The sequence below is a fragment of the Dromiciops gliroides genome, chromosome 2 (genome assembly GCF_019393635.1).
Source record: "Dromiciops gliroides isolate mDroGli1 chromosome 2, mDroGli1.pri, whole genome shotgun sequence".
NCBI lineage: Eukaryota > Metazoa > Chordata > Mammalia > Microbiotheria > Microbiotheriidae > Dromiciops > Dromiciops gliroides.
In genome coordinates this window covers 363,554,269-363,569,526 of record NC_057862.1, presented here as the reverse complement: position 1 = coordinate 363,569,526, position 15,258 = coordinate 363,554,269, and the positions used below count along the sequence as shown (strand labels likewise).

The 15,258-nt window shown below is 38.5% G+C and overlaps 1 protein-coding gene across 10 annotated transcripts in view; it reads right to left on the bottom strand.

Moving 5' to 3' along the window:
- PTPRT (protein tyrosine phosphatase receptor type T) overlaps window positions 1-15,258 on the bottom strand; it is a 1,379,429-nt gene that overhangs the window by 806,361 nt on the left and 557,810 nt on the right. For all 10 annotated transcript variants that reach the window (XM_043980423.1, XM_043980419.1, XM_043980422.1 and 7 more), the window contains one exon: window positions 11,933-12,107. In XM_043980423.1, coding sequence (XP_043836358.1) covers window positions 11,933-12,107 — 175 coding nt within the window. The remainder of the gene's footprint in view (window positions 1-11,932; window positions 12,108-15,258) is intronic.

Sequence of the window (15,258 nt, the reverse complement as noted above, 5' to 3'; positions counted from 1 at the left end):
GCACCCCTGTTCTAAACTAATAACCCAGTTGTTAGGGGGATGGACTTCTGATTATATAATTTTTTAAATGAGCCGAAATTGAAGTAGGCCTTCCCTGGAAGTTACCACCTGCTTCAGTGGCCAGAACCAGTGGGGAAAAATGATGCTTACCAAAAAAATGCTCTATAAGTAAACTGAAGCTATGACTCACACACAGAATTATAACTGGTGTTGTTTAAGCTACTGATACTCGGTCACATCAGATGCTTTATCTCTGTCTATGACATTGGCAAGCATAAGTCGGGCTAATAAAAACCTTGTGGGCTGAACTCAAGCTTTGTGAGTAGGAAGATTTCATCTAGAATTTCTCTGTAGGATTTCAGGCTAATACACATAGACTTGGCTCAACCTACCACATCTAAGAGGGAGCAGGAGAGTAAAAGGGAGAGGGTGTCAGAAAGAGAGATGGGGAAGTGTGAGTATTCATGCACATACACGCATGGTTGGATGCACTGGTCTGGAACAGGTGGGTTGAGGGACAAGACTGACAACTGAGTGAAACCTCAATTACCAACTAATCTAATGTATACCCAAGTACATTATTACAATCCAATAAACATCTCTTTAGAATTAAGTAATTCCAATTTGCTTTCATTGCAGCATGTGTGCATGTGAAGAACTTCTGATAATACCCACACCAGTGTTAGTCCAAGTACCTTTGAGTGACTGATCCATACAATCCAGTATAAGATGAGCTCTGTAACATGTTCCCTGCAAACCAGTCATTTATATACCTGTTTAGGAAGGGGACCATAACAGGGTCCCTTTGTATTACCCAGAACATCCCTGTCTTATACCCTTGCCATTTGTCTTATCCATGCTCATCTGTGCTACCTGCCCACAAATGCAGGGATCAATGATTCCATCTAGACCTATCCTGGTGCAGAAAATCAACTCACTCGTGACAACCTGGTTCTTTCCCATTTTAACAGTCATCAGAACAACCTTTCCTTTAGGGAAAAGTATAGAGAAGTCCATCAGAACGCATTGTCAAGAGGTTTACAATCCATCTTAAAGAATAATCATCACTCAGGGTCACAAAGGAATAACCCCTTATGTTATAGGATCACAGATTTAGAATTAGAAAGGACCTTAGAGGTCATCAATTATGAGCCCCCTCATTTTACAGATGAGAAAAAAGGAGGCCCATAGAGGTCAAGTGACTTTCCCAGGGACATGATTTGAATTAGGCATGATTTGAATCCAAGTTTTCCTAGTCTTCAGTCCAGAGCTCTAGCGATTCCACCACAGTGCCTTTATTCAACTCTTACTTGATATCTTCCTCTGAAGAATTCCTTCTAAAGATGCATGTGTCTGTGAACTTAGGGCAATAAAAATGGGTATTTCTGCCAGTCTACCATAAAATTGCTTTTCAGAGGGAAAAATGAGAGCCAAAGGATAGTAGCTACATCAGAGTAGATTTTGACTTAATATAACTAAGAAGTCATCAGAGCTGTCCTAAAGTGGGATGGGTCACCTTGGGAGGTAGTGAGTTTCTCAGCACAGGAGATCTTAAAGCATAAATTGAAAGCCAATTAATCGGCGATGTATAGAAGGAATTCATGCTTCAGGTCTGTGCTGGACTAGATAGACTCTGAAGTCTCCTTCAACTCTTACATTCTATGATTGTGTATATTACACAATAGGTAATATCATATGTACAACAATTTATATATTTTTCATACCACTCTCCAATTCTCATTTCATCTTTACACTCCTGTAAAGTAAGCCTTCTCTAGATTAAGAAACTAAGGCCTCAAAATTTGTATCTCTTCAGTCTAATTCAACACATATTACAATGTGCCTGGCACTATGCTAGGTGCTTGGGCGGATATAAAGTTGAGGTGGGACACTGTCCCTGTCCGCATGGAGGCCACAGTCTAAAGAGAAGATTAGGGCCCATACCCAGAGAATTATACCAATAAGCAACTCTATATGGTTGCTTCATTTTTTTTTCTTTTTGATTGGGGAAATGAGGGTTAAGTGACTTGCCCATGGTCACACAGCTAGTAAGCATCAAGTGTCTGAGGCTGGATTTGAACTCAGGGCCTCCTGAATCCAGAGTCAGAGCTTTAACCACTGCGCCACCTAGCTGCCCCCTGGTTGCTTCATTTTAGGAGATGTAATGATAGTGGGGACTTCCCAACAATTCCAAGAGGGGTGAAGTTATGTCCATAATACAGAGAGTAACTGAGGCATACCAAGGCTAAGAAATTTTCCCAAGGTCCCACTGATAGATGGTTGGAGATAAAACCTGCATGACAATACAGATCTTGCACTGGGATCCTGACCTTTAACCCACACCACCTGTTTGTTTCTGAAAGGCACTAGAAGCTCAGGAAAAGGAAACTATGAGTAAGTCAGCCCCAGAGAAAACATTTTCTCTCCAGAAATAGATATCCAATGATTTTTTTCTGATTTTTTAAACCTCTATTCAGGAAGAGAGATCAATATTTTACTAACATTTTTCACAGCATGTAAGGATGATTGTATCAAAGTACTTCGTCTCCCTGCTCAGCCACCGAAATTGCCCTTTAAGAGATAATTGTGGTGAGTCATTCTTTATGACACATCCTTCCCTGAAGTGCCTCTGTTTGCCTCCTTTAGATGGACAGTCAAGCTACTGGCCTTTCCTGTGAATGATTTTTCCCTCTCAGATGGTGAATCTAGTCAAGGTTTCTGGCCCTTTGTGTGCTCCATGACCTTTCCATAACTTCAATTTTTACCCATTGCCAGAGGCTTCTTCCACATCCAGGAGACTGGCAGGCTTTTGTCTGTATCAGTGACTTTTGGAGACAGAATTTCATTCCACCATCCTTGGACTGAGGGCCTCTGTGACAGGCTCAGCCCATTCCTTACTGTGGCATGTCACCAGAGTGTCCCATCACCTGGCACCGGTTTAATTGAGCTCTGCTAAATACCCTCTAAAGCAGGCTCCTGATGTGAAAGGTGGGCTAAGGCCTACCTGGTAGGCAGGGAGCTTAACATCCATTACCCAGAAGCCTGCGCTCTGCTGGAAAAAAGCTGCCTTATTTCCATTTTCTGGCTGGACAATCAGAAAAGGAGAAAATGAAAGACATTTCTGAGGCTCAAATTTAGCCTTTATGCAACACACTATTTTTTTTCCTTTAGAGTAATAAGTTGTGATTGTTTTGATGAATGAGAAATTAATGTTTGAAACCTTTCCTGCTAAAGTCTAGCTTGTAACAACCTGTATATCCAGTGACTGGGGGAAGCCTGAACTGCTGTGGTATATCAATCAGTTGAAAATATAATGGCAGGAGGGAGGGGAGGGAGGGAGAAAAATCTGAAATTGGAAGGCTTGTATAAACAAATGTTGAGAACTATTTTTACATGTAACTGGAAAAAAATAAAATACTTTTATCAGAAAAAAAAGAAAAGAAAATATCATGGCAGCACAAAAGGAGACAAACATGAATAAGTCAAATAAGTATATAAAGACTCATGTGAAGTGATGCAAAGCAAGGTCAACAGAATAAGAATTCCATGCATACTGACTACAACTTGATAGTTCAAAAAAAAAAATAACCAAAATGCAAAGGCAATGAATATATACACAGAAAGATTTAGAAAGGGCCACAGAGAAAATGCATAATATTGCTAAAATGGACATTCTTTTGTTAAACTACAAATTGCTTAAATTTTAGGATTTTACTTGGAGACTTAGTCACTCTTTGCCTTGGTTCTTTCTTTTCCAGTATTCGGTTGAGAGTATCAAGTTAGACTGTGAGCCCTCTGAAGGTAGAAGTTGTAGCATTCTTTTCTATGTGTATCACTAGCACCTGACACAATTTCTGGTACATAGTAGTCTTATTGATTTCATTGACTTACTGCTTGTTGATTGATCAGGGTAATAATGATAAAAGTAAATATCAGGGGGATGAACATTAAGATCTAATTCTTAGGGCACACAGAGGGATGGTGGAATCAGTTTGGTAATCCCTAGCCCTTGCTCCACTTTGTCATTAGCCAAGCTGACTTTCTGTCTCTGTTCAACATGAATAACATTCCAACTCCTGTCTGTGCATCAGCTGTCCCCATGCCTAGATTGCATTTCCTGCACTTTTATCCCACAGACTCCACTTCTTCCTTAAAGATGATGCTCAGGGGCAGCTAGGTGGCGCAGTGGATAGAGCACCAGCCTTGGAGTCAGGAGTACCTGAGTTCAAATCTGGCCTCAGACACTTAACACTTACTAGCTGTGTGACCCTGGGCAAGTCACTTAACCCCAATTGTCTCACAAAAAAAAAAAAAAAAGATGATGCTCAAGCACTATCTTCTACATGAAGCTTTTTTTGACCCCTTCAATCGCTAGCTCCCTTCCTCCTAAACTTCCTTGTATTTAACTACTTTATATTATTCTAGATACATTTAAATGTCTCCTTGTTGTCTCCTCTGTTAGAAGCTTAAGCACCTTCTAAGTAAGATTTTTTTTATCTGTTGTATTTGAATGCTCAGTACCTAACATAATACTTGACACATAGGAGTCAGTAGTCAGTGTTTGTTGATTGACTGAGAAGTGGAAGGAGTCATCGATTCCTACTCCTTCATTTATTAGATAAGGAACTGAAAGTCACAGAGGTTAAATGAGTTGTCCAAGGTCACACAGGTAATAACAGCTGGACTAGGGTCCAAGTTCAAATGTCACACTTCTCAATGTTTCTCATGAGATATAAAATTCAGATAAATTTTTGAAAACAAATCAGATCAATTTCATTAAGGGGATTCAATAAAAATAATCTATTCCCTGAGATACAGATAGGTATGGACATGATACTTTAAGTTTTAGATGAAGATAGATGGTTATCCACTTTGGAACAAAGTCAGAATTTTCCTGCCTCCAGGGTACCATTATGAGGATGATGGCTACTGACAAAAAATGGAAGTGAATTGTTCCCTTCTTCACTTAGGGGTCTATGTGTCTCCCTTTCCCTCCTATTCCGCTCTATTATCTATCCCTTTTCCTTTGACAGGTATGAAGCCTCTTGGCTGGGATTTCATACACTGTGTATGTGTGTGTCTGTGTGTGCAGCATGTATCTCTATTTCTAATCCCCTTGTCATGAACTTCCAATGTCTTCAATAATGCCCATAAGGAATCTTCATTAGCTATTTTATCTCTATAGCAGTATATGACAAGAGCGTGTGTTTTTTCCCTCTCACTAAACATCTATCTTATGTGTTTCTTCTTGGAGTCAATGTCTGATATAAATAAATTGTTAATATGGGTTCACATTAACCTCCCTATGCAAAGTTATTACTTGGATAAGTTAATTTCTCATATTTTGAAGAACAAAGATTTTGAACTAAATTTTTTCCAAGTTATTATTATTTTATGTAATATTCGAATCCTCTTAATTTGATAACTGTGCATTCCTGTTTTAAAGGAGAGATCTCTACATATGAAGTTATTTGGTACAATCTACCAAAATGCATCTTGTCCAAGGAGAGATATCTGAATTCATGAGATTCTGAACATTTGTTTATGAACTGTGTCACAGTTCACAAGAGGCAGCTTGGTGACATATTGTTTTGTTTTCAACTGTACCTTATTTTTATTGATTTTTGTTGTAGTTCTTTCCACTATTATAGTCATTCATTGCATTATTTCTCTCATTCTGCTTATTCATTCTGCATCAGTTCATAGATTACTTCCCATGCTCCTCTAAGTTCTTCATATTCATTGTTTTGACAGTATAATATTACTCTACTGCAGTTATATAGAACAGTTCCTTTCCCCAACTGCTGAGGACCCATTTTGCTTCCAGTTCTTTGCAACCATGAAAAGTACTGCTATAAATGTGTCAGTGTATATAGACCTTTCTTTCTGTTTTTGACCTTCTTGGAATATGTGCTCAGTATTGGAATCTCTAGGTCAATGGGCACAGACATTTCTGACATTTTTTAAAAGAATAATTCCAAATTGTTTTCTAGAATGGTTGTACCAATTAACAGCTTATTGGTAACATTTTTAAAGGACTGTTTTTGCCACAGTTTTAGGTTAACTCCACTGAACTTGCCATATGCGCATTATGAGATTTCACTGAGACAGAAGAAAAAGTGGTGATAAGAGGCCACACTCATCCCTTATTCAGCCTCGTGGAGGATGAATTTTGCTGCCAAAAGGACAGAAAATAACCATGAGATGCTTTAAAAATAGGGCCATCTGGAAGTAAGAGAAATTATTAAGAAACAGATGTAGAGCCATGGGGATACTATCTCCTAGACACTTCTTATAATTGTGGGTGAGAGAGAGGTCAGGGACACACTTAATATGAATTAATAAAGTAAGTTACAAGAAATTAGTAGAAGCCTAATACCTAGAACAAGGGAGACAAAATCCCATACTCCTCACCTTTATAAAATAGTTTCTGGAATGTTGAGTCAGTTCCTGAAGACTTTGATATGCTGGAGAGGGGTAACCAGGAATAGGGACAAGACTTTAACATATATCACAGGACAAGGAATTGAGGAACCAAGAATGGTTGGTGGGGAAAAGAAGAAACTTAGAATGGCCACAATCTCTATCTTCAGATATCTGAAGAACTACTTTGTGGAAGAGACAAGAACTGTGTGTCTCCAAAGAGGAAAGCTAACACCAATGAGGGGAAATTACAAGAGAGATTTTGTTCCAATGCAAAGGTTTTCACAGAATCTCTGAGAGGTCATCTAGTCTAACACACGTGGACAAAAAATTCTCCACAATGTGTCCAACAAATGGTCATTCATCCTTCACTTGAATGTTCCCAGAGAGGGAAAACTCATTAGCACCCAAGGCAGCCTATCCCACCTTTGGATAGTTCTAATTGCTAGTAAGTTTTTCCTTTTATCAAGATGCAATTTGACTCTTTGCAACTTTTACCTATATTGCCTAGTTCTACTCACTGGGTCCAAGCCCAGCCCTCAAAGCTATCATTAAGGAAGCAACTGCTATGGAAAAAGGCACAAGTACTCCCACCAACTACCAAGCAACTGCCATTCACAGGGCAGGCCAGCCAGCCTAGCTAAAACAACAAGGCACACTGAAGGAGACACAGTAAATAGCATGTGACAAGCAAGTCAAACAACCCTTACCACCTTCAGACCCTAATGGAGACAGTACAGGAACCAGAACCCAAGAGCCTTTGAAAAAGCAATGCTTCTGGCCTGATGCCCTCAGCCATTATGCTGAAAAAAGCCGCTCTGGAGCTAGGGCCTGGCAATTGCTCCTAGAGGAGCTACAGACACAACTAATGAAGACCCAGAAAATGAATTTCTTGTTATCAAAATCCTTGATACTATCAAGTTGTTTAATATCAGAAACTGATATAATTTTATCATTGGGAATGACATTGAGGGAGAGGTATCACTAATGTCTCTTTTCCTGCTGTAGCATAAGGACTTTTCCATCTGACTTGGAGCTGAAATCTTCCATATACTTTATCTACCCACATTAGAATGTGAGCTTCTTGGATGCAGGGACTGTCTTACTTGTATATCTTTTCAATCTCTTCATGGCTTAGCACAACTTTAAATATACTAAGTGTTTAATAAATACTTCATTCATTCATTCAAGCAGAGTGAATTTTATTTTTGGAGGGCAATGACAGTTAAGTGACTTGTCCAAGATGACACAGCTTGTGTCAAGTGTCTGAGACCAGGTTTGAACTCAGGTCCTCCTGAATCAGGCACTTTATCCACTGTGCCACCTAGCTGCCCCTCCAAGAAGAGTGAATTTATTCCATTTTCCAGTTGACAGTCTTTTAAATCACACAATCATTGATTTAGAGCTGGAAGAGCCCAGATGCCACCTAGTTTGACCAACTCATTTTACAAATGAGGAAATGGAGTCACTGAATAGTTAAGTGACTTGCCCAGGATCATAGAGCTAGTAAACATCTGCTTTGGGATTTAAATCCAGAGCTTCCTGACTCTAGGTCCTGTACTTTATCCACTCTTCAAGCTGCCTCTAATAAAAAAAAAAACAAAACTTTTAAGATGACTGTTTTATCTTTTCCAAGCTACACATGCCTTGTTATTTTACCTTATGCTCATATGGCATGATTTGAAGCCCATTATATTTGCCCTTCTCTGGATGTTTTCTGGCTTATCAATGCTCCAACCAAAATGTAATACCCACAACTTGACACAATAATCCATACATAGTCTGATTGGTAGAGATACAATAGGAACATCATTTATCTGGACTACAACACTATGTCTCCCTTAATGCAGACTAAGGTTTCATGAGCTTTCTCAACTGCGACATTACACTATGGAGTCAGCATGAACTTGTAGTCCCCCTAAATCTCCAGGTTTAGGAAATGTGGGTGTTTTTGGGGGGGTGCGAATGAACTACTGTCTAAATGAGCCTCCCTAATCTTGTACATGCAAAGTTAGTATTTTGAAAATAACTTTACACAACTTTACATTTATCCTTATTAATTCCTAATTAAATATCATCTTACTAAGTCCTACATTCCAGTCTTTCAAATTCCTTCTGAAACCTGATGCTGTCATCAAGTATTTTTGCTATCTCTCTAAGCACTACACCATCTAAAAATCTGAGAAGCTCAACATCTGAGCAATCCCTGTCATTGACAGAAGCAATAAATGTCATGGGGCCGAGCACAGATCCCTGAGATACTCCACTTTACTAGTTGAAACTGAGTACTACAGTTCAAAAATGGTCTGTTCATTTAAGGACCTCCAAGTCTTCCTTACTGCATCATCTTCTAACCCATGTCTTTTCCTTCTCACAAGAAAACCATGAGATTTACTCACATTATTTGCTAAACATCTAGCTAAACTATTAACTACAGCATGTGCTTGATTTGCCAGCTGAGTAACAAAAAGGAAACAGTCAAAAATATGATTCTGATGAAGTCATGCTGGGTTTTTTCCCCAACAACCACATCCTGGTCTAAATGTTCACTAACTATCCTGTTATTAAAATGTCCTATATTTGGGCCAGGAATTGAAGTAAAAGATCATAGGCCTTTGGTTTGAAGATTTCTTTCTCTTGCTCATGTTGAAAATGCAGCTTTGTTCAGTCCTACACTGTCTTCTCTTCTCCATGATCTCTCAAAGACAGTGGATTAGCAATCACATACAGTAGTTCTTTAGACACTCTGGAATATATTTCATTCGGGCCTACTGTCTTGACCTCATGAAGGGCAACTTGGAGCACTCATACCTCCTCCCTCTTTACCCCAAATTTCAACTCACTATTAGCCATATTGATTATAGTTTTTAGAGCTGACATAAAATTTTCCCTAGCATAGAATACAGAAACAAAATAGCATTGAGAAGTTCTACATTCTCTTTGTTGTCCATTATCATTTCCCCATCTATCTTGAACAGTTAGTCAGGCCCTTATTTCAATATTCTCTTTTCCCCTCAAATAGCTTAAAAAAAGGAAAACTTTTCCTATTCTTAGTTTTCCTTACTAGTCCCACCTTATTCTGTCCTTTAACCATTCTATAGCTAGTACTACAGGATTGTAAAGGGATTTTATACCCATCCTCTATTACTTGTCCTGGTTTCTATCTTCCATACACATTTTTTTTATTTAAAAGGATGAATCCCCTGTGCATCCACATCAGTTTCTTTAGACCACTTCTTTTCCTCATCAGAATTGTTTCTTTTTGCATATTCAGAATTTAATTCCCAAGAGCTTCCTACCATTACCCACTCCCACCTTCATTCCACAGTCAACTGGATCTCAGAGATTCATAGCAGACTGTGACCCATTTTCATTTCCTTTTCTATCCTAAATGGAGTGATCTTCCAAACCTCACATTATTTCTACCTCATGCAAATAATTCTCCCTTGTTTTTGAAAAGCACATAAAGAATCACTGTTCTTCCTATTATTTGTTCTACCTTTTGAAATTACAATTAAAAGCAAGGCAAGAGATTACTAGCTGCTCTCCTTTTGGCAGAGTACATACCAGCAAATCACTGAAAAATTAAAGTCTCCTATCACTACCATGTCATGCTTCTGTGTCAGGCTTGTGATCTGTTTCCTCAGCTCTTCAGCTATTTGCTCTTCCTATCCAGGAGCTCCATAGTATACTACTAATATGAAAATAGCTTCTGTTTCTGCCTCCACTGATCTTCATTCACTTTCCACCATACTTCCTTTCTCTGGTCTCTGGATTTCCTCATATGAGTATATCATCATTGAATGTATAGGACTGAACTAATAATCCTCTTAGGATATTTCAAGTTCTGAGATTCTATGAATCAGCCCACATTGCACCATTTAAGTCATTATCGCTGGTATATGCAATGTACCTATCATTGTACATATTTCAACTTTGACTGAATTAAGTCAAAATGCAAATGATTTATTTCAGTAGGTTTTTGGCTTCTTTCTCTTGTGGATTTTTGTTCTCTTTTGTTGGGTTCTTTAAGTTTTCTTTTGCCTACCTAATGACAATTAGTTTTGCTTTTTTCCCCACATTTTAACTACCATTTCCCCAAACAGCCAGCTTAAATACTTGGGTAAAGTACAGCATGAATGAGACCAAAGTGCTGGACCTAAGTCCCCACATGGACCATTTATATTTATTCTTTTCCAGTACTTGAGACCATACCTTATCCCTGGTTGGCCATCTGCAAAAGAGTATGGCTGGTCATAAGGAGGAACTAAGCAAGAGGCAGTGAAGATATCTTAGTGCAAACTCATCCCTACTCTTATGCATGCATTTTGAACCAATGAGTTCATGAAAAGATAATAGAGAACAGAAGAGGTACTGCAGGATGGAAGACTATATTTTCAAAATTGGAAAGAGAATGAAATCTGCAAACCAGAGGACCATGGTCTTTGACTTCAATTCATGGCCCAATTCTAGGACATATTAATTAATAATGGGATGATTAGTGAACATTTAGACAAGGATGTGGTTATTGAAAGGGAAGGTACAGTGCTTAGAGCAATAGCAATAATACTGGATAACAGTATCATGATTCAGAAGAAGCTTGAATGGCTGCAATGTGGGACTGAATAAGATGACCTTTAGTAAGGATAAATGTAAAATTGTCCACTTGGTTTCAAAATACTAACTTCACAAGTACAAGATTGGGGAATTTCATTTACACTGTAGTTCATCTGCAAAATCCCTCCTCAAAGTCTCCCAAAACCTGGAGATTTTAGGAGACTACAAGCTCATGCTGACTTGATAGTATAATATAACAGAATAAAAAAGCTAATGAAATCTTAGTCAGGATATTCAAAATATTATCTTCATTTGTGATTATCTTCAGGTGTTGTAATGTAGACAAAATTTCTTGTTTCATTCATTAAATCACATGATCCTATTACCCATCGCTAGAGGAAGTTAGATGGCTATAACTTCTATAAAAACATCAGCAATCTAGTCATTATATAATAAAATGAAAACTCTTACTATGTACACATTATTTTGTATGGTGGTCAGCTCTGGGGAAAATAATAAGTCTAGCTAAGATACGATATGTGTCTTCAAGGAGTTTATAGTCTAGAAAGGGAGAAAAAGATGTCAACATATATAGCTGTGATATGGAATATTATATAAGTGAATCACAGGTTAATAAAACTAACATCCAGTTTTTTTAACTTCTCCATAATCTTTTACATACAATTTCTTTAAATACAACACCATATTTTTAATAAAACTATTTTTGTTTTCTTTGTGTGTTTTTTCAAAAACAGAGAGGACAAAAGAGGTAAGAATGTCCCCATTCCATGATACCCTCAATCACCAAGTATTGTAAGCAAAAATTCCTGCTACTTACCTTTAAAAAGGCCCTTCCATGGCAGAGAACAATCTCTGGTCCCTCTCAGGAAAGTTAGTCATTTGGAAGAATGAATTGGAGTCACATGAATCCCATACTTTCCGGATCACTCACCTTTTACTATTAATTCTGCATAATTAGAGACTCCAGAGCCACCGTCGGAACGAATGACACATCGGTACTTGCTGATGCTCCTCTGAGATGTGTCGGCCACACTAACTGTAGCTGAAAACCTTCGGTGGTTGACCACTCGGGTGACCATAAGGGCAGTGTCTCTCCCATTCCATTGCTACCAGAGAAAAGAGAAATCATCTTAAGGGCTTATGAATTGATTTTCTTCTCATTCCCCTACATCAAAACCAGATGGCCCTTTTTTATGCCTACTCTCTGGCCTGGTTGAAAATGTGGTTCATTTTTATAGGCACATTTACCCTCCTACTTCTTGGTATATTTTGATGAATGAATTGTAGAAAATATCTTGGTATGAGAGAGCATGTACCCTGATGGTTAGGGATGAAGGCAAAGGCTCAGTAATCAGAATAGTTTCACTCTGAGGCTGGACTGATTGGCTTTGTGAGCTAAGGTCAATCTTTTAACCCTTCTATTAGTTTTCTTCATCTGCAAAACAGAGATAACAGACTTTACCCCGATACTTCAGGTTTGAATAAAGCAAAAAAGTAAGCTAGTAAAAGGCCATTCTTATCTGGACTGTTCACTTTCTTGTAGCTGAAATTAACCTGCTTGAGCTTCACAGGCATTGGTGTACAGGTAATGCTTCATTGTACAAAAATCTAATGGTTCATTTTTTATTTGTTTGTCTATTTGTTTTGTATTTGATCAGCAAAGTGGAAAGAGTCCTGGATTTGAAGTCATGGGGCCTAGGTCTATATACTTGCTCTGACACTTGCTTCTATGTGACCTTAGCCAAATTATTTCCTTTCTCCTGGCCTCAGTTTTCTTCTTTATAAAATTCCCATCTGTAAAATAAGAGGGGTTGACTAGATGACCTCTAAGGACCCTTACAACTTCCACTCTATGAGCCTGCTTTTATGTAGACTCTGCCATGATCACACAGGACCCCTTTAGGATTCCAAACTAATACACTGGAACTGGTAACTTTATGGCACCATAGGGACAACGTTTTCTGTTTTTTTTTTTTACAATGAAAAATAACATTTTCTTTAACTTCTGTGTTACACTAAGGAAAGCAGTTCTGAGCATCATATTTTAGGAAGGGCATTGGCAAGCTGGTAATCATCCTGAGAAGGGAGCTAGAAATCATGTCATATGAGGATGGGATGAAAGAATTAGGAATGGCTGTTGAGAAGGCTTAAACTGTACATTGATGGTTGTCTTCAATAATGTGAAGGGCTGTCTCAGTGAGGAAGGATTAGAATTTTCCTGGTAGGCTCTAGAAGCCAGAACTATGAAAAACTGAGGTGAGTTAGAGGGAAACAGATTTTGGTGCTATATAGGGAAGAGTGAACAATCAAAGACATCTAACAATGAAATAAACTACCCTGCCTGATAAGTAGTAAGGTTCACATCACTGGATGTGTTAAAGCAGTTTGGATGGCCACTTATCTTGAATGCTGTAAAGTTCATCTGGTTCAATTTAGGTCATATATTTCTAAGGCTAGATATTAATTAATCTGTTACTTGTAATGAACCAATATTTCGTGTAGAAGTAGGTATTCTCTTACTGTTTCTATCAATTTCCATTTCTCATTAGCAAACTCCCTTTATATGTCAACAATGATGTGCCTGGGAGCGGTCATTTGTTTTAGCATCAGCACAGAACACCAAATTTCCCACATGGAACAAATAGCTAATGAAATGATATTCCTCTTCATGTTTTATTTTAAGTCCTGATCTGTGATATTTAGCTTTCAGTTTAACAAATACAGCCTCAAAAAGAGCCAGATAGGATTCAGTGAGTTTGCTTGAAATATTCCCATTTTCTAAGACAGGCTTTCCATCCAATGGGCTTTTTCTGAATGGAAATGAAATAGTAGTAGCCCATATTTCGATGCCCTCTCCTTAAAAATGGACAACTGAAAGTTAGCTTATGTAAAAGCTCTAATTATGCAGCTTTTCTATAGTCAATCAATAAGCCTACTATGGATCAGGAATGAGGCATGCAAATATAAAAATGAGAGTAACTACCTTTAGGGATGTTATATTCTAATCATGCATATCATATTGATACTCAGGCAACAGTGAGATAGAAAAGGCCCTTTAGCAGGAGAACCAGGATAGGGATTTTGGATGGCTATGTGCCAAGCTGAGAGATGGGAGTGCTGAGTGCAGAGAGAAACAATGTCAGAATGGTATATGACTATTCAGGGCATATGCAGGCAAATGTCCTATGACCTCAGAGGTCAGATAAGCCTGGAGAGAATAAGCAGAGACCAAAAGTCATGGAAGACAAAATCGAGGTCTGGCTTCAGTGTAGCCAGGAAGAAATTATCAGGACCCCTAGGAAGCAGACTGAGAATAAAGGATCGAGAACCTAAACAGAGCATCTGAGAAAAACAGCATTAAGAATTACAGCCGGGGCAGCTAGGTGGCCCAGTGGATAGAGCACCGGCCCTGGATTCAGGAGGACCTGAGTTCAAATTGGGCCTCAGACACTTGACACTTACTAGCTGTGTGACCCTAGGCAAGTCACTTAACCCCAATTCCTCACCAAAATAAATGAATAAATAAATAAAATTTTTAAAATTAAAAAAAAGAATTACAGCCAAGGTCCCAGGCAGGGGAGGAGCACAAGCACACAAGAGCAGGCAGCCACAGTGGAGCTGGACTCTATTCATAGTTCCAGGGCAGAAAAGCAGGCCTGTAATTGCTTGCAGACCAGAGCACACCACCTTGGAATAACTAAAAACTTAAAAATTCCTAAAAGTATCTCTGAAAACAGCTGCACAAACCTCCTTAAGCTTGGGACAGTGTGCCCTCCCCATTGGAAACAGTATCCCACTTTAACAAAGAGTTAAAAGCCAAGAAATAGGCTGGGAAAATGAGCAAACAGAAAAAAAATGCTGACAAATCAAAGTTTCCATGGTGACAAGGAAGATCAAAATATGCTCTCAGAAGAAGATAAAGTCAAAGCTCCTACAACCAAAGCTTTCAAGAAAAATATGAATTAGGGGGCAGCTAGGTGGCTCAGTGGATAAAGCACCAGCCCTCGATTCAGGAGTACCTGAGTTCAAATCCAGCCTCAGACACTTGACACTTACTAGCTCTGTGATCCTGAGCAAGTCACTTAACCCCCACTGCCTTGCAAAAAAAAGGAAAAAGAAAAAAAAAAAAGAAAAATATGAATTGGTCTTAGGCCATAGAAGGGCTCAAAAAGGGCTTTGAAGATAAAGTAAGAGAGGTAGAAGAAAAAATGGAAAGGGAAATGAGATTGATGAAAGAAAATTGTGAAAAATAAATCA